Here is a 19,196-nt window from a genome sequence, read left to right as displayed (position 1 = left end):
GCCTTCTTTAAAATTCAATGCATATGTAAAGAAATATACGGTAACCCGAATTTACCACACTCGCAAAATCGCACACAGCCAACCATACACCCAGTATGGTATCGCGATTCGTGATTTTGCGCTATCATACTGGGTGTATGGTCGGCTGTGTGCGATTTTGCGAGTGTGGTAAAATCGCATAACAGCAAAATCGCATAACAGCCGAGCATACACCCAGCAGCGCTGCTGATGCCTGAACGGTATGTGGAATGAAGTGGGCGGGCATCGGGAGGCCACTATGGCACGGGGCAAGCACTATGGGCAGTCTATCTGAAGTGTACCCGGCGTATAAGACGACCCCCCACTTGGAGGCATATTTTTCAGGGCCAAAAAATCGTCTTATACGCCGGCAAATACGGTATATCTTGGAGACCTACTGGTGTTAGGACATTTGGATCATACTTTCCTTCATAATAGCAAGAGGTGCACATAAGCAAACTTGGCTTTTAGAGGGAAACAAAAGTCAGAATGTCCTATTTACTGAGATTTCAAATTTCTTGATGTCTAATTAGTTTCAGCTTCTGAGATTCACAATTAGCCACCAGGTGAAAGGCTGCCAAGGCCAAAGCTTCCCTGAGCAAAAACCCCAATTCATTTTTCTCCCTCTGGACAGCACTAAGGACAAGAGTCCCACCAGGTGAGTTCAGCATGATTTTCTAATAAATATATAGGAAAGAGCAGAGATTATAAACTCCTCCAACTTGGACTAAATCTCTGAAGAGCCGGAGTTAACCTCGCCTCCTCCCCTCCCAGCATTCTGAATTGTCAAAAGCGCCTCCATGCACCATGATTCCTTCCTCTCCCCCACCACCACTTCCTCCTTCACCTCTAAATAGATAAACCTGTTCCTTAATGTAGATTTCAGCTTGGTGTTGGAGGAAAAATGAGCTAAGCATTCCCCATGAATAAATGAGTGGCTGATACTCCCCTTTTAGAAGTGTTTCAACGGGTGGCTAGTTTAACCACGTCTCTATTTGGTGAACTCTGCGGGGGAGAAATGCCGGGACAGAGCGTACACCCAAACACTTAATCTTCCTTATCATTGTTAGTTGGAGACAGATTAGCTCATCAGTTTTTATTTTGCATCTGACAAGTTGGAACCAGGATGGTGCAGCATGGGGCAGAACATAAATAAATTACTGGCTCAGCACCTCTCTACTTTCCAACTAGTAAGAGGGAAGCAGTTAAGAGAGGGCAAGTCCCTGCCTTCTACTGGGCTGTAGGAAGGGAGGCAGTCACTATTCACCAGAAAATAGTGTCTGATATATAGTAAATACTTAACAAAAACCACCTATTATTGTTTTTACTATTAAAGAACATACAGTGAAAGAAAATTAGCCATCCCAAGTGATGACATTTTAGGAAATCCATTCTAAATGATGTTCTGTGCATGCAGACATTTCTTTATTCAGTACATGTGCATGAAATGCCACTATATATCACTGAGCTAATCATTGGGAAGCCAATGCAAGGCCTTTACAAATAATGGGTGAATGAATGAATGAGCTCTTTCATGGAATAGCAATCTGGGTAAGGTCATGAAAATTTCATGAGAGCAAATAATTTAAAATATGGGCCCAAGTAATTCTTTCCATAGAAGGTCTTAGGTAAAACACAGACATGTTTAAAGCTGAATTTTTAGTAGCTTGCTGAAAAATATGGAAAATAAATTATAAGGAAAATTAACAAACCAACCTGATTTATTGGGTTACATAGTCACTAGCGAAATATGTTACAGTCCCAATCCTGAATTGTTACTTTAATGACTTTTTCTGTATTTTACTCTGAAACACATTTTTACTTCTTCTATATACAAAAAAAAATTGTCAATGCGTTTAGATAAATATACAGGTCTACAATTGAATTCTTTCTAACTCTTGTGTCAGATAAACAGTCAAGGGACTTAATCTGGGAGAGGAGCCAAGAGTTCAACTCCAATTTATTATTATTTCTAAGTTACATAGAAAGCACCCCATGAAGCCAGTAATAACAGGCCAGCGGAGCTGCCACTGGAACGCATTATTGTTGCGGCCACAGATGTCACCAGCTCAGCTTTCCTCATGCCCCAACTCCATTACCATGGGACTTCCCAAATGGTGCCATCACAACCGCTTCAACCTTTCCCACCATAAAAAGTGAAACAAATGATTTGCACTTAGCATCTTAACTAAAATAACAATAATTATCCAGAAAAAAAAATATCGTATTATAAACATAAATATAAAATACCAACATTTATATAACACAAAGTGGATTATTAAAGAGTGACTATTTTAAAATCAAATGTTAAGAGATGTATGAGAGCTTTGCCCTGACTTACAATGAAACTGCATTCAAGTAGAGCATTTTTCTGAACTTAGGCTTCAGATTTCCGAGAACCCACATTTCCGCCCTCGTGCTGTTAGCCTGTGAAGCTTCTCTGCAAGGCCCACACCTGGTGCCTGCTCTGGGAGGGCAGCGCTGTGCCCATTGGCAGCTTCCCCCTACCAACTGTATCAGGCTGGACTTGAGGAACAATCCCCAGGTACCAAACAAGACTTCCTCACTAAGGGAGGCAAAGCATTGCCTGTGGAATTTTGCAATTCCCGTTTTATGTAACTGAATCCCATGCTCATTTACCCGGCTAGTGTAGTAAAGTACTGCAGTGTGTCTGGCAAAAAGTCACGATTTGTGTAGGACTTACTGTACTGTAGACACAATTCTCAGGCCTCAGAGGAATGCTGAGGCTCCTTTATTCAATAAAAGTACTATGGATCATTAACTACATGTGTGCGCCCATACTAGTATGTATGAATGAATGTATGTATTCAGCATGTACTGATGAGAAACTACTATGTTGCAGACATCATGCTAGGTCCACAAAAGCAGACACAGTCCCTACCTTCACGGACTTTGGAGGCTAGTAGGGACGGCAGACAACCATATAATTGTACAAATAAACACAAAACCAATTATCAAACAGGTAAGTGTTGCAACCCTTGTAAAGCTTGGGTACTAGTGGTTCAGTTTCCTAGCATTGTCACAGTCAAAGAAAACCCACCAAACAGGAGTAATTTTGACATAGCCCACACCGCTGTCCAGGGGATGAAAGACAGACAGGCTGAGCCACGGAAGATCTGATAACTAAATGCAATGTGGGTCCCTGGGAGGACGCTGGAACAGAAAGAGGCTCATCATGAAAAACCAGAGTTTGGTTAACACAATGTACCAACATCAGTTTCTTAGTTTTTTTTTATTTTATTGATTTTTTACAGAGAGGAAGTGAAAGAGACAGAGAGTTGGAAACATCGGTGAGAGAGAAACATCGATCAGCTGCCTCCTGCACATCTCCCACAGATGTACCCGGAACCCAGGTACATGCCCTTGACTGGAATCGAACCCGGGACCCTTCAGTCCGCAAGCCGACGCCCTATCCACCGAGCCAAACCGGCCTCGGCAGTTTCTTAGTTTTGACAAACGTACAATGTTGATAAAAGACATAACAATGGTGGAAACTGCGTGAGAGCTGCTTGGAAACCCTCTCCACTGCCTTTGCAACTTGTATGTAAATCTAAAATGATTCAAAAAGAAAAAGCTTATTTAAAGAAAATAGCTCATATCTGTACTTGAATTCTCAAAAATGTGTGATACCTAAATGCAGTGATTGCTAACACTTATGAAAGTCTCCACTTGTGACTGTCCTCTTATATTAGTTATCTGTTGCTGCGCAGAAAGTCAACCCCAAACTAAGCAGCTTAAAACAACAAACAGTGTTATCTGACACACAGAGTTCAGAGCAGCGGAGCTGAGTGAATTTGTCTCAGGGTCTCTGACGATGCTGCCGTCAAGCTGTAGGCTGAGGCGATAGTCATCACAAGGCTTGATCAGGACTGGAGAATCCAATCCAAGGTCACCGAGCCGTTGCTTTTAAGCGTCAGTTTCTTGCTGACTGTTGGCTGAGGAGTCAGTTCTGGTCTAGCCATTTGCTGGAGAGTGCCAGCAACCACCTTGGGTCACCCAGGGCAACGTGAGGGAGAGAAAAGCCCCAAGGAAAACCCAGTCCTGGTCCATCCTGGCTTTGGTTTCCTGCCCTGCCCAACTGCAGTCCCCAAACCTCGGGCCCAAAGCTCTCCTTTCTACAGAGTTTAGGACCAGTTGCAGAGGGATGCTCTGAGCACCATCCCCTCCCCTCTCTTCTCAGGCATCTCCAGAATTGGAATTAGAACAAGTTGTAGGCTTCCTTGACCACAGATAAATTCTAAATAGCCTGCAACAAATTTGTTTTCCTCGCAACAAATTGTACAATTGTTTATTGCCTATAAATCAACTTAATTTAGATGTCAAGCCTCTCCGCCGGTCAAGCTGGTGGGAAAATATAAGCCCCTTCACTTTATTACAGTAGGTGATATAGTCACATGGCTCAAAAATAAAAAGTATATATAAAGTCATATTGTGACAATCTCCTTCCCACCCTTATATATAACCACTGACACTGGTTTGTTATGCATCTTTCCAGAGTTTCATTATATTTACACAAGCATGAGAGTGCATTATATGTTCTGTCTCTCTCTCTCCCCCCCGCCACTCTCTCGTTTGCTCCCTTGTCCCACAAAGGACATTATACTCTCCAATATATGCAGCAATTTGCCTTTTGTATTTCACTTAAAATGTCTGGTAGCTCTTCCTCTGCAGAGAGGTTGACTGTTCCTTTTTACAGCTACACAGTGTCCCAGGGTGTCCAGGAGTGTGATTTATTGAACCACCTCCCACTGGCAGACCAGGCTGTCAGCAGTTTTCCAACACCAACAGCAACACTGCAGTGAATTCACAGAGTTTAAACAATCGGGGGAAACGTCAAAAACAGCCAAGGCATTTCCTTCTGAATGTTTCCCAGTAATTTCTTTCTCCTGCCGCTGTTTCTTCCCTCTGATTTTTATTTTCCTAGGAGCCAATTCTTGATGCTTTATTGCAGTCTGTGCACTGTTCAGGGTCATTCTGGCAGTTGGAATTACACAATAAAATAGACAAATGTACATTTGTGGAAGTCCTGAACGCAGCAGCAGCAGCAGCAGCAGCAGCAGCAAACCTCTCATTCGTCTCCCCCCTCCTGCAGCCCCGCGTGCTGCGACAGCAGGCTGGTAGGACCTTGCAAGCTCAACATGCAGCGACACAATCAGAGGCAGGAGGCTAAGAAGCAGAGGCTGCGACAGTGAGGCCAGTCTAGCCAGGGCTACTGACACCATGGGAGGCACTCGGGAGTGTCTTCCTCAATGCTCTGCAGCTTTCAAATATCCACGGGCATATATACCGTAAGGAATGGGAAGCAAGGACTCCAAGTGACATGGGTACACCCATGTTCGAGGCAACATTATTCACAACAGCCAAAGGGGCAAGCACCCCAGTGTTCACAAACAAAGTATGGTCTATAAATACAATGGAATGTTATTCGCCTTTAAAAAGAAAGGAAGTTCTGGTAAATTCTACACTATGGATGAGCCCTGAGGGCATGGTGCTAAATGGAAGAAGCCAGGCACAGGACAAATACCCCACAGCCTGCAAACACCTAGGCCGCTGAAGCAGACACTCAGCTTCTCTTTTTTGTCTCAGCTACAGAACACCTGGCCAAAGCCCAAGCCAGGAGGACAGGAAGTGGCAGCGACCAAGTGCTCAGGGCGAAGGAAGAGCAACAACGCTGGTAACCAGCTGACGTTTGGAGTCCTTGCTATGCGCCCAGCACTGTCACATGCACTGTATGAGATGGAGGAATTTCATGACAGGAAACTGACCAACAAACAACACTTTCCTGAGACTTGGGGAGTGCGGGGGTGGGGGCGGGGTGGAGGATCTTCGCAAGGACTCACAGCCGAGAACTGGGCCACAAACGCAACCAGATGTGCAGCAGGGCTCGTGACTATGCGACCCGGTTTTGGTAGGCTCAGGGCAGTGCAGAGCCTGCAGAGGTGAAATGCCAGGACAAGACTGATGACCTGCTGAGAGTACAGAAATACCAAGGAGACGAGCAGCTGACAGTCGCCAATGCTTCACAGGGAAACGGGAACAGTGGGATCACCATGACGGCACCTCTGCTCGCAAAGGAGCCAAGTCCTCTTCGCTCCCTTCGAGGACCCTGTCCTGGGGCCCCGACTCACACTCAGCCCGAATGCCAGCTACTAGGTTACAATGAGAACTGCAACTTGAAAGAAAACCAACATTCAGTACCTGCAGTTCAATCACCCTCTTCTCAGGTGGCAAAATCTGCCTGGGAAACCACCGGAATGTTGCTGGGTAAACACTATGGTATAGCACTAAGGTATCAAGTTGTCAACACCTAAAACAGTGGTAATCTAAAGACCAATCACCCTGGGGTTCTGGGACAGGGCTGACCGGCAGTACATACTCAACCGAGGCCGTGAGGTACTACTGCGAATAAGTGATCTTCTTGCCAGCAGAGGTAGCGACTCTCGGCTTCCTCATTTTCAAGGCTCAATGCAGACCAACCTTTCCAATAACATACCTACCTCAAAACTCAATAAAATGTGTTAGTTTCCACTTATTGTAATCACACTCTGGTTTTAAGATAAAAAATGCACAGTGTGGGGGAGGCAGCAGAGGGTATGGGGGGGATAAATGGTAATAGGAAAAAATTTAGTGTTTTTTTAAAAAGAAAGAAAAAGAGACATACACAGAGGTCTGTCATGCTTGGAAAGCAGTTTCCTCTCGTTCCACACCATGTTAACAAACGCGACCCAGGTCACCATCCTCATCCGCTTTAGGATGACTTTCTGACAAGTTTAGTGTTTGTCCCAAACCATTCCTATGAAATCAGAATAACTGCAGACTTGATTTCCTCCTGAGAAAAAGAAGGGCACTGATCTAGATCAGGGGCTGGTTCCTGGGAAAAAAGGGGAGGATGTCAAGCTTTACTCAGCAGCTATACTCTCATCTAGTTTATATGATAAATTTGATGAGTTTTCATTTGAAAAAAGGTTTTCCTGCCTTTTAAAAGTTGGCAAACCACTGATCTATATCATCTTCCAAGGTCTTGTCCAAGTGTTAAAATTATGTTTTTTATTTTTTAAATTCTTTTATTCAATGAATATTTGGAAAGTGAGTTACTAGGTGACAATAGGCATGGTAGGCATGGTGATGACAATAGTGAACCATATGTTAATAAGTGGAGACTGCCCTCTGGGAACGCACTGTTTATTCGGTTTTTGTAAGAGGTTGAAGAGTGATATGAATAGCACAGGCATTCAGCCAGCGTGGCTCAGTGGTTGGACATCAAAGAACCAGGAGGTCACAGTTCATTTCAGGTCAGGGCACATATCGGGATTGGGGGCTTGATCCACAGCAGGGGGTGTGCAGGAGGCAAGCTGATCAGTTTCTCAGCATTGATGTTTCTCTCTCTCTCCCTCACCCTTCCTCTGAAATCACTAACAATATATTAAATACCACAGGTGGAGCACGTTTCTTGGAGTTAAAATTAAATCACAGGGTTTCCTGAACCTGGGCAGGAACACATTTCTTTCAGAATTGTGCCCAGTACTCCTCCTCTGCCCAATATTTAGAAGACACAGGCTGAATAACACAGACAAAACCAGTTATAAATTGCAAAATCACATTAGAATTTATTACAATATACATAAATAATCCTCACTTTTCTAAATTTCATCAGCCTTGGGAAATCAAGGGAGAACAAGTTAAAAGTAGCAGCACTGGCCTGGAGAAGTGAAGACAGAGCAGCCAGGGAAGCTGTGCTCCGGCCCAGGCCTGTACTCGCCGTCTGCAGACGGCACTGAGTGCCAAGTCCTCAACTATACACAAGGTGCTTGGAATAGACGTTCTCTGGGGTCCACTGCAGCTCAACAATTCTACTGTCCTAATTCTATTATTAGGAGCAAATGCTATGCATTAATAATATATAGCACGTACTCACAACAAAAAGTAAATAAATGCCAAACTTTTAAGGAAGATACGAGAAATACAGAAGTTTGATACTTTAAAAAGATGCATTGATGTCACTGTTTTATTCACACTAATTAGAATATATACACAAAAATGTGTATCACATGTTGCTTCTAAAAAATTCTATGTTCCATGAGAACGATGTAAACAGTGTAAAATGTTTCTACTACATAACAAAAGAAGAAAAATCAGTATCTCCGTGTAGTATTAGAAAAAGAGTCAAGATAATCTAAAGTTATAGTAAAACAAAATGAAATATTACAGAACAGTCTTTTCATGAAGTTGATATATAGTCTAGAAACAATACATTTCATACTTTCAAACACTTTGGTATAAATGAAATTAATTAATACAAAGCAAATAAAATAAAAAATCAAAAATCCTCTGGTCTGGTTCTCACATTACCTGGAGCTTCAGGACAGGGTGACTGCACAGCACCCTATACACACCCCACCCCACCCCACCCCACCCCCAGGAAACGACATGCTGGGCTGGGAGAGCCTCAGAGGATGGCCGCGCAGTCAGTCAGGCGCTGCCCTTCCTCCCACAGCCATCCCTCCGCAGCTTTATCAAAACCTCAAATTCTACTTGGAATATAAGTGGCTGTGGTTAGTGCCTCTTAACAAATACAGTGACGCTGCATTAAAGCAGTTCAGAACAATTCACATTTAAAGTAGAACACAAGGTTTTTTAACTCATACTACTGTAGTCTCAAGCAGTCCATCCTTGAATAAAAGAACATACTACATTGAAAAAACACAAGTCTAAGAGCCCACTGCAACAGGTTTTTAAGAAACAGAAACACCCTTCTGCATGCTGTATTTCTTCATTGACATCACACACTACTTTGACAACTGAACTGAGGCATTTTTAACTGCATCATTTCAATGATTACATTTTTATCTATACTGTCCAAATGTGGTACTGTTTCCATTGTCTTTTTGTTCGGTATGTTTTCTTCTAAATGAATTCCTACATCTGAGAATTGTATCTGAGCAACTGTCAACTCATCACTTTGTCAATCCATCCCAGGAATAAATGGGAATGTCCTCTGAGAATTTTCTCAGCAATGTAATTTATATGGTGACTTTCTGGAAAGACAAGAGTCTTTAAAAGAAAAAGGAACCCTTGGTGAATCTCACAAGCTCACAGTAATAATATAGTAATGCACTGTTGTTCCTTTCGGGACCCAAAGAACACACTGTGAGGGCCTGCAAAAAGCAAGCCTGTGAGCACATCCTCAGACAGACAGGCCACCAGAGGGAAGGGACAGGAGTCAGCCAGGGACATTCTGTGAGGTTCATAGCAGGTGACCTTCATATCACGCTGAGTATAGAGAGTAAAAGGAAGTTTCTGACAGGTTAATCTGGGGCTTAAGAATAATTCTAGAAAGGAAAAAATGAGGTAAACATAAAAGAATTCAGCAAAATTGATCTCTCCTTGAATGAACCATGTACGTTGAATTGTTAATATTTTAAATTAATTACTTCATAGTATTAGTTCAGTATTAGGAACTTAAGTTCTTGCCTCAATTTTACAACCAAGTAGAAGAAATAAAACAATGAACAATGAACAAATTAAGTGTGAAATGAAAGGGTCTTACTTTTTCATATTAGGTGATATTAAAATCCTAGGGCTATAGTGTTTGAGTTCTGTTCGTTTAGTGGAGAGAGACTAATGGGGAACTTAAATAATTTCAAAATTTATTTGGAATCATTGCCAAGACTATGGCATACTAATAACTTGCACTGCCAGACAGTAAAAACTATAAAGTTATAATAAAACACCATATTTCAATGAATCTAATACACCATTATTTTACGTACCATGCAAATAAAAGATGCCCAGGATACGAACCTAAAAGGAGACAGAGACCTGCACAAAAAGTGAGTAGCCAAACGGCTACAGCCCAGGGAAGGGTGAAAAAAATAACTATTCCCGCAGAAGGGATGGCAGAGAAGTCTGCACACCTCCTCCTCGACAATGGGGATGGAGGAAGGGGATACCTTGGTGGCTGAAGTAGTACACCCACCCTGTCCTGCCTGCAAATTCTGTGTCTGAATTCACAATAGCAGCGTAGCCCAAGAAACTCTCAGAGAAATTCGCTTCAGAAGGCACAGGGTGGCAGTGCCCCCAATGATCGGCCAAAACATGCAAACAATGTCCAGAAGAACTCAACTTCCCTCCAGGCAACAGCTGTTTGTAAGATGCATTCCAAATCTAAAGACGCTGAAATGTGAAAAATATAAAATCTGAAGTCAGTGAAATATGGTAAACAGATAAATAAGTCAATAGAAGAGATGCAGAAAGCCTAGAAAACAAATGTTGGGCATATAAAATATATATATACACACACATATATCTATACATATATATATACTTTTTAAAAAAATAAGAATCTTAAAAGGTTGGCCTACGTATTTTAAAACCATGCTCCCCACCCACAACCCCCCAAAATACCCAAAGTATAAGCAAAAATAAATTACAAATGTGCAATGGCAAAAGGTTATTACTATTAAATATCATAATTATTAATCAATAAAAAATAAAAATACCCTACCCCGCACCTCCAGAACAATAAGTAAAGGTCAAGTATAGGCAATTGACAAAAGAATAAATACAGCCTGACCAGTTTGGCTCAGCGGCCTATGGACTCAAGGGTCCCAGGTTCGATTCCGGTCAAGGGTATGTACCTTGGTTGCAGGCATATCCCCAGTGGGGAGTGTGCAGGAGGCAGCTGCTCGATATTCCTCTCTCATTGATGTTTCTAACTCTCTATCCCTCTCCCTTCCTCTCTGTAAAAAATCAATAAAATATATTTTTTTAAAAAAAAGAATAAATACAAGCAGCCAAATAAATACAAAAAATTTCAATTTCACTAGTAATGAAAATGTAAGGTAAAGCAATAACATAACAATTTCTGACTATCAAATTGGCAAGAAAAATTTTTTAAAATATTTTTTATTGATTTTTTACAGAGAGGAGGGGAGAAGGATAGAGGGTTAAAAACATCGATGAGAGTGAGAAACACTAATCAGCTGCCTCCTGCACACCCCCTACTGGGGATGTGCCTGCAACTAAGGTACATGCCTTTGACCGGAATCAAACCTGGGACCCTTCAGTCTGGAGGCCGATGCTCTATCCCAGTGATGGCGAACCTATGACACGCGCCGTGTCAGAGGTGACACGTGAACTCATTTTTTTTGGTTGATTTTTCTTTGTTAAATGGCATTTAAATATATAAAATAAGTATCAAAAATATAAATCTTTGTTTTACTATGGTTGCAAGTATCAAAAAAATTTCTATATGTGACATGGCACCAGAGTTAAGTTAGGGTTTTTCAAAATGCTGACACACCGAGCTCAAAAGGTTCGCCATCACTGCTCTATCCACTGAGCCAAGCCGGTTAGGGCAAATTGGCAAAATTTTTAAAAACAATTCTACCCAGTGTTAGCAAGGGTGCAGGAAAACCAGCACATGTATTGGTGGTAAATATGAAAATTGAGGTAACCTTTCTGAAATGTAATTTAGCAATAATTATAGATCCAAAACCTTTTAAAATGTGCAACATACTTAGATCTAACAATGCTGTTTCTATGGAATTTATCCCAAGCAAACAGTCAGAAATGTGCAAAAAGGATGTATAACTACATGTCAGAATTATTTATAATAGTGAAAACAGAAAAATCACCTAAACACTCAACAATGCATTTTAATAAAGAAAACTATAAAATGGAATACAATGCAGCTCTTAAATATCATGTACCACTGAAGCACTATTTACACTAGTAAAGATTAGGATAATAAGTACCTATCAGCAAGGAACATGTTATACAAATCATGGTGTAAGTTGATGGAGTACTATACTATCATGAAAAAGAATGAGGTGACTCTTAATTTCTGATATATTCCTTCTCTACCTGAAATACCTTATTCCCACCGATATCCACCTGGCAGTTGCTTAAATGACACTTTATCATTTAGAGTCTCCCTTGCCATCTTACACACAAACACAAAGGCACTGCCTCTTGCCTTCATCCTACTGCTCTAGTCCAGCCCATCTGACACACTCCAACTGTGTGTTCGCTGTCTATCCCCGCAGCGGGCATAGACTCTGTGTGGTCCACTGCTGTAAGCCCCAGTGCCTACAACAGCACTGGGCACTTGATAGAGCATTCCTCAAATCCAGGATTAATGCATGGCGAGTGGATGATGGATATGGAAACATATCAAAGATACAAAGGTAATAACAGTTTATCTATTTACCTGTCATATGTCTTTTAAAAAGGAAAAAAAAAATCACATGTAACACATACTTAGGACACAGATTCTGGGAAGGGAACTGGGGAAGAGACAGGGAGGGAAATACTTCACTTCTGTCACTTAAAAGCTGAACTTGCCCTAGCCAGTTCTTTTCAGTGTTTAGAATATCAGTCGTGGACCGAAGGATCGCAGGTTCGATTCCAGGTTAAGGGCAGGCTCGATCCCTGGCCCAGGTCATGGCACCTGCAGGAGGCAACAAATTCATCCACCTCTCTCTCTCTCTCCCATCGATGTTTCTCTCTCTTTCTCTTTCCTCTCTCTCTCGGCACCTGCAGGAGGCAACAAATTCATCCACCTCTCTCTCTCTCTCCCATCGATGTTTCTCTCTCTTTCTCTTTCCCCCTCCTCCCTCCCTTCCCTTCCACTCTCTCTAAAAATCAGTGGAAAAATATCCTTGGGTCAGGATTAAAAAAATAATAATTAAAAATAAGTAAATAAAAGCTGGACCTACTCTAAGTATAACCCATTCAGAAAAACCAATAAAAATTTTAAATACACTCGCAAATACACATCATAGGCTGATGTGGGAAAATGACACAATATATTTTTAAGTGGGAAAAAAACAGGCAACAAAATAACAAATAATATGAAATACATGAGACTCAGGAAAGCTTAGGAGGATTAACGTCTAACATTTTTAACTGGCAGGATTATAGGTGATTTCTGCTGCTGCTTATTTTTTTTTCTGTATTTTCAAAGGTTTCTTTATGAGGTACTATTATTTAGTACTTTTTTAACTGCTTCTAAGTACACAGCTTTTGCTTAGCAGAGTGTAACAGCATCCACACTGGATCCTATGGCCTGGTGATGCACCACCCTGTCTTGGTGATCCCCACTTTGAACATAGGGTACTGCTCTCTCCTCTGATTCTGTGACCTCTTCCTAACACTGGCCTCTCATTTTTTTTCATTCTCCATCAACTCCTTCAGCTCCCTGTCTTTCTCTTCCTGTATTACTTACCCAGCAAAACCCTAATCCTAGTAAAACCAAACATCTGCTTACCCAAGTGGTGGTCAGAAAAAAGTCAGCAATTGTGTTCACTGTACTCACTTCAAATTTTTGACCAAAGTATCAAATGAGCATTCAATTCACGCCTACAATACAATCGTACCACACTTTGCTAGTAAATTCCTTTTCCCCACACTCTGAAATGAGTATCTTTCTGCTCGTCTCTCCTCAGGTCTCCCATAGGCCCTGGACGGATGACCTTCCTCTCCCACCCTTCCAAAAGGAAGCTGAAGTCACCAGGGAGCCTCCTCTTCCCACCACCAATGTCACTTCCCCATCCCTATCTGTGCCCATGGACTGGCTTCCACTGTCACCACATAAAGATGTAACCCTGCTCCTTTTCTAAGGCTAAACCCTGCAGGTTGCCCTGGCCCCACCCCCCCATGCCTTTTCAAGTACTTTCTCCATCCCTGTTTGCCCTTGCATTATCAACCTCATCCTCAACACCCAATCACTACCACTGGTAAACATACACACCTTAACATCATAAAACTTCCCCATCTTATTTCTGTCACCCTTCACAGCACAGCTCTGTCCTCCCTGACCTTTTACCTCTCCACAATCCACCTCCTTCTGCCATGACACGAGGATGGACGTCCAAGCCCTCCTCAAGGCAACGGCAAATTCCTGGCCCTCCTCTTCCTTGACCTCTCAACAGCATCTGACATGACCAACCACTCCCTCTTGGAAGCAATCTCCTCTCAGCGTCCCCGAGATCACAAACCCCTGGATTTTCTGTCACTTCACTGGTTCCTCCTTCTCCAAAGGCTCCCCTTCTCTTCTCTGCCTACACTCTTCTCGTTTCTTTCTGGGTGATCTCACCCAGTCTGTGGCTTTAAAATGCAAGTATATTCTGAGGATTCTAAAGTTACTCTTTTTAGCTCTGTGCTTCAGACCAACTACTGACTTGATAAAGCAGAACTACTGATTTCTCATCCCCCACACACCCCCCAAAAGCCTACTCACTCCATAAGCTCCCCCAGGAAAAGTAGCACCATCACCCAGTTGGTCACATCAAAATCCCGAAAGTCATTCTTAGCTCCTCCTTCCCTCATACTCCACAATGAATTCGTCAGTAAGTCCTGAACAACTCACCTCCAAACCAGACTGGAGGTCAATCATCTTTGACCATCCCCACCACTAGACTCCTAGTCAGAGTCTCTCTTCCTTTGCTCAACAGCCTACCCTTCAACCAGTACCCACAGCATCTCTCTAAAGGATAAACCAAATCATGTCCCTCAATGACTCATCACCCTTAGAGTGAAACCAAGTCCTTACAGATCCCTCATAGTTAGGCCCACGACTTCTCTGACACACCTGCCTCCACTCTCCCCTTAACTTCTCACCCTCTGGCTAGTCTGGCCGCTTTCTGTCCCTCAAACGTGACATGTCTGTTCCCATCTCATGACCTTTGCAGCTGCCTTTCTTTCTGCTTAAAGTGTCTTCCCTTCATGTGTCCACCTCCTTCTCATCATTCAATTTTCAACTCAAATGTCAACGGGTCAGCAAAGCCTTCCCCAGAAGTAACCCGGTCACTCTCCACATCTCCTTATTTTATCTTTTCCACAGAAGCTGTCAATGTCTGAACTGCACTTATGGGTTAGAATATAGGGTTATTGTCAACCTCCTCCCAGTGGAAGATACAGTAAGTCCTCATTTAACCTTCATGGATAGGTTCTTGGAAGTGTCAAAGCAGCATATAACAAAACCTATTTTTATCACAAGCTTGTTAAATATAAACCAGAGTAAAGTTCCTACGGCATCTCATCAATGTTGTAATGAAAGACCTGCTGTAATTTCTTAAAGATGAAAATGCAGTCTTGTTTACCACTTATCCCCAGCATGAAAACTGGTGCCTGACACATAGTAGGTACTAAATAAATACTAGTTGAGCGGCTGAAAGACTATTTCATAATTGAAAATCTGGACTGTGATAACCTTGATGTTACAATTAGTTTATCATTATACTATCAGAAATGGTAAGAACTACTAAAACTATCAAGAGTCTGATTATAGAATGGCTTTTTAGATCTCTTTCCTATTCTACTGACTAAGACTCCTTAATACTAATATATATTTGAAAATGATTTAAATGACTACTAACAGGTAACTGGCTAAATAGGATGAGATATAGCCATCCAATGGACTACCATGTAACTAGTAAAGAGAATGAAAAAGATGTACACAAGCTAATGTGGAAAGCTGTGCAAGAAATATGGCTGATGGAAAACCTCAAGGTACAGAGCACTATCCTATATAATAAAAAGCTAATATGCAAATTGTCTCTCTACCAGGAGTTGGAGTGGAGTTCAACTGGGAGTTCTACCAGGGGGCAGGGCCAGCTGGCCAACCACCCTCAGTGACTCCCCCCGCCGCTTATTCTCCCCTCCCACCCCTATCAGGGGTGGGGCCAGCCCACAAACTGCCTGTGGCCGGATCCCACCCGTGCATGAATTTGTGCACCGGGCCTCTAGTATTCAACGAGGTTCCTGTTGACTGGATATGCACAGGAACATTTCTAAGTAAATTCTACTAAAAGTATACCCCTTTCCAAAATAAGGCGGAAGCTGAACTTATAATTTATTATTAGAAAACCAAAAATTGCCAGGAACTACTTTTGACTTCAGTAATTCAGAGCTCAACAGTTTGTGTTTTTCTCATTCAAAGGCTTTAAAACTTCTAACTTGTAAAAAACACATTAGCTATTGTTTAAAGTGATGCATAATCTAGTAAGGAAAAAGAGGTATGTGTCAGGTGTCTCAGGAGGACAGTCAGGAATATAGTATGGCTGACTAGTAGGTTGGCTCGTCATGTTTAATTCCCTTCTCTAGTCCTATCCTCTATAAGACTGGAAATGCTTCAAACATCACTTGTACAATCTTGCGTGCAGTTTGGGATTGTGGGGAGACATGGGACATGTGACACAGCTTGTCAATACACATGAGTAAACTTTGGACATGATTTTGCTTTCCTAATTAAAAGGGACAGATACAACCAATACTGCCCTTCATCCGTAGTCATGCCTTGAGTATAGATGTGATGTTTGCAACTACAGCAGCCACCTCCTAACTATGAGGCAGCAGAAGCCAACATGCAGGCGAAAAGATGCAAACAATCTGGGCATCTGTTGGCATCACTCAGCGAACGAACCCTCCCTGTTACATAATAAAATTAAATCTCCATTTGTTTGAGTAAACCTCTTAGGTTCTGCTAACCTACAACCAAAGAAATTCCTAGCTGATGTTCCTGAGAATCTATTTTTAAAAGACACTTAAAAGAACTCAAATTCTATGCAGAATAAGAAGACTGTTACAAGTCAGAAGTGTAAACTGTACACTAATTCCCTTCCTTTGCTGTCTCTAATCTGAACTTTTACATAAAAATAAAAAAAACTCAAAGAAAACAAAAATGGGAAAATTGTTGATGAACATCAATGCCATAAAAAACACTTCAGAATGGAACATTCAGAATTTATGCACACAATAAAGATAAACTCACAGAGTGAAGCTGAGGTCCAATCAATGCTGGGGCTGTTCTGGACTAATGTTCATTGTTCGATAAATTTCTTTAAGTAATAACAGGGCAGTATCTTCAGATTCCCTATAAAAAATAAGCGCACATTTTCTTATGAGACAATTAGAAGTAATCTCTAGGCGTAAAGGTGGGAAATGCAGCTTTTATTCTATTCAACTCTACCTAGAAGGGCAAATGAGAACAAGTAGTGCACTCCCAAAGCTGTCCTTAGAAACTGGATGGAGACCACTCAGCTGCAAAACCACCCACTGCAGTTCTCCTGGTTGAGAGGGGATAAGGAAAGAGATGGCTCTTCTCCGTCCCTCCTACCACTCCCATCCTGGGAGAGGCATCCCTGCAAAACAGTCCTTGCTTGCACCAAGGCCTCTGATCAAAGGCAGATGACCTACTGCCATCTTGTGGGTAACTAAACTAAAGGGGGAAAATATTTGAATAGATAGATGTTCAAATGAATGTTCCTTAACAAATGATAAATCAGTAAGAGTCTCACTAAAACTATAACTGCTTTTCTGTGCTAGCACCTAAAGGCCACCTGAATGTTATCAAAGAAGAAAATACTTACCAATAGCACAAATGACTCTGAAGAGCGAAAAGATATTCATTAAAACTCTCTATTGGCTTTTCTTGAAGAACGTAGTCAATTCGACGGCCTCCGTTCAGCATTCCAACCTTTCCTAAGTAGTCTTCCTCCTTGGAAAAATCTGGACTTTCAACAACCTTTTCTGCTAGAATTTAAACCATTTCAATATCAAAGTCAATCACTTAATCATTATCCTTTGACTTTAGCTGACTTTCTGGGCTCAGTGAGAATATTGCTTGACACACGTAGCAACCTGGGGAGCTACCAGGCTCATTTCCCATTCCTCCAAAGAGCCCGGGGAAGCGGGGCTGGTTACCAGAGAGAGGAGAAAGAGCCCACGAGCTGACAGAACTTTTGAAGAAAAGGGGTGAGAGAGCATTGCAGAAAGAAAGGAAATAGAATTAGAATCTGAAAAATTCAAAAACATCACGGCACAATGACCTGACATGGCAGTCAAGTCCATAACAACACAGTCAAACAACAGCATCAGAAAAGATCGTTTCTCCGAGTGAGTCTTTCAAGTGCCTGAACATAAACTTGGTTCTCAACTCTGACCTTCCACTCTGGCCTTTGGAATCTCAATGAAACTTTAACATTGCAGAGTAAAAAGTTCAGCAACTATCAGGCAAAAACCTCGTTAGAAAGGAAGACATGCATTTTCAAGTATATAGTTTAGCATAAAATATTTTCGTTTAGAGGAGGCGTCTCTACATTTTAACTAAGAAGACTGGAACGAAAAAGCATCATTAAATGATGTATGGGTTACATTGAAAAAAAAAACATTCTGAAGAACTGGAAAGGTCTTAAATATTATCAAATTTACCTTCAACTACTTGCTTTTCTTCTTCTTCTTTGATTTGATTGGCTACCTTCTCCAATTCTTCTTGCAGTTGAGTTGAAGAGGTATGAGCACGGGCAAACTCATTTAATGTCTGCCAAGCACTTTTCAGAGAGCTAATAAAACCCTGCTTCAAATCAGATCCCATGCGAGAGAGACTTTCTTTCAACTCTAAAGAGATGAAGACAACACATCAGGTTATTAGTCAGTGGGTAAAATTCTGCACCACAGAAATTAAAACTAAAGTTAACATTATTCACTGCCTAGTCCTCTCTCTCTTTTCTTTTTTTTTTAAAGTATTTTTATTGATTTCAGAGAGGAAAGGAGAGGGAGAGAGAGATAGAAACATCAATGATGAGAGAGAATCATTGATTGGCTGCCTCCTGCAGGCCCCCCACCGGGGATTGAGCTCACAACCCAGGCATGTGCCCTTGACCAGAATTGAACCCAGGACCCTTCAGTCCACGGGCCAACGCTCTATCCACTGAGCCAAACCAGCTAGGGCCCTAGTTCTCTCTTAAATGTCATATAGATGGAGTATCTCAACCAAAAACCTCCAACATGTTAAAATATTTTGAGGAATCTTATCCCTGTCATTTCTGTAATGACTAAACCTGATCCAGCCAAAATCTATAAATTTCCTCACTCCGAAAAAAGGAGCTCAATACCATAAAAATGTAATTAAACATAGGCATGTGCTTTTTCTTACTGTAAAAAGATGACTTTTTCTAATCTTTAACAGTGAAACAATTTTAAAATGTGAGTTTGTGATAAAACCTAATTTAAAAGTGAAGAAACTCTTACCCCTTCATCTTTTCTACTTTAGTCTAATAATTCCTATTTGAAATCAAGGTCTTTGAATATTAAATTTCTCATTTTGACTCTAAAAGAGTTAAATTTAAAGCATGATGAAAGAAAAAAAACAAAAA

General features: G+C 41.5%; 1 protein-coding gene across 2 annotated transcripts in view; it reads right to left on the bottom strand.

Moving 5' to 3' along the window:
- Window positions 1-7,622: 7,622 nt before the first annotated feature.
- Window positions 7,623-19,196, bottom strand: part of SEC23IP (SEC23 interacting protein) — a 43,403-nt gene continuing 31,829 nt past the window's right edge. The window contains exons 16-19 of one of the 2 annotated variants that reach the window (XM_006757950.2): window positions 18,253-18,438; window positions 17,412-17,574; window positions 16,814-16,915; window positions 7,623-10,212 (exon numbers count right to left, since the gene is read on the bottom strand). In XM_006757950.2, coding sequence (XP_006758013.1) covers window positions 16,834-16,915; window positions 17,412-17,574; window positions 18,253-18,438 — 431 coding nt within the window. In that variant the 3' untranslated portion in view covers window positions 7,623-10,212; window positions 16,814-16,833. Of the gene's footprint in view, window positions 10,213-16,813; window positions 16,916-17,411; window positions 17,781-18,252; window positions 18,439-19,196 lie in introns of those variants that run through there. The other variant, XM_015560164.1, reaches the window with a different exon arrangement.

This window comes from Myotis davidii, unplaced genomic scaffold (genome assembly GCF_000327345.1).
Source record: "Myotis davidii unplaced genomic scaffold, ASM32734v1 scaffold1055, whole genome shotgun sequence".
Taxonomy (NCBI): domain Eukaryota; kingdom Metazoa; phylum Chordata; class Mammalia; order Chiroptera; family Vespertilionidae; genus Myotis; species Myotis davidii.
Note: the sequence above shows the minus strand (reverse complement) of the source record. Positions and strands in the feature narration are given on the sequence as shown.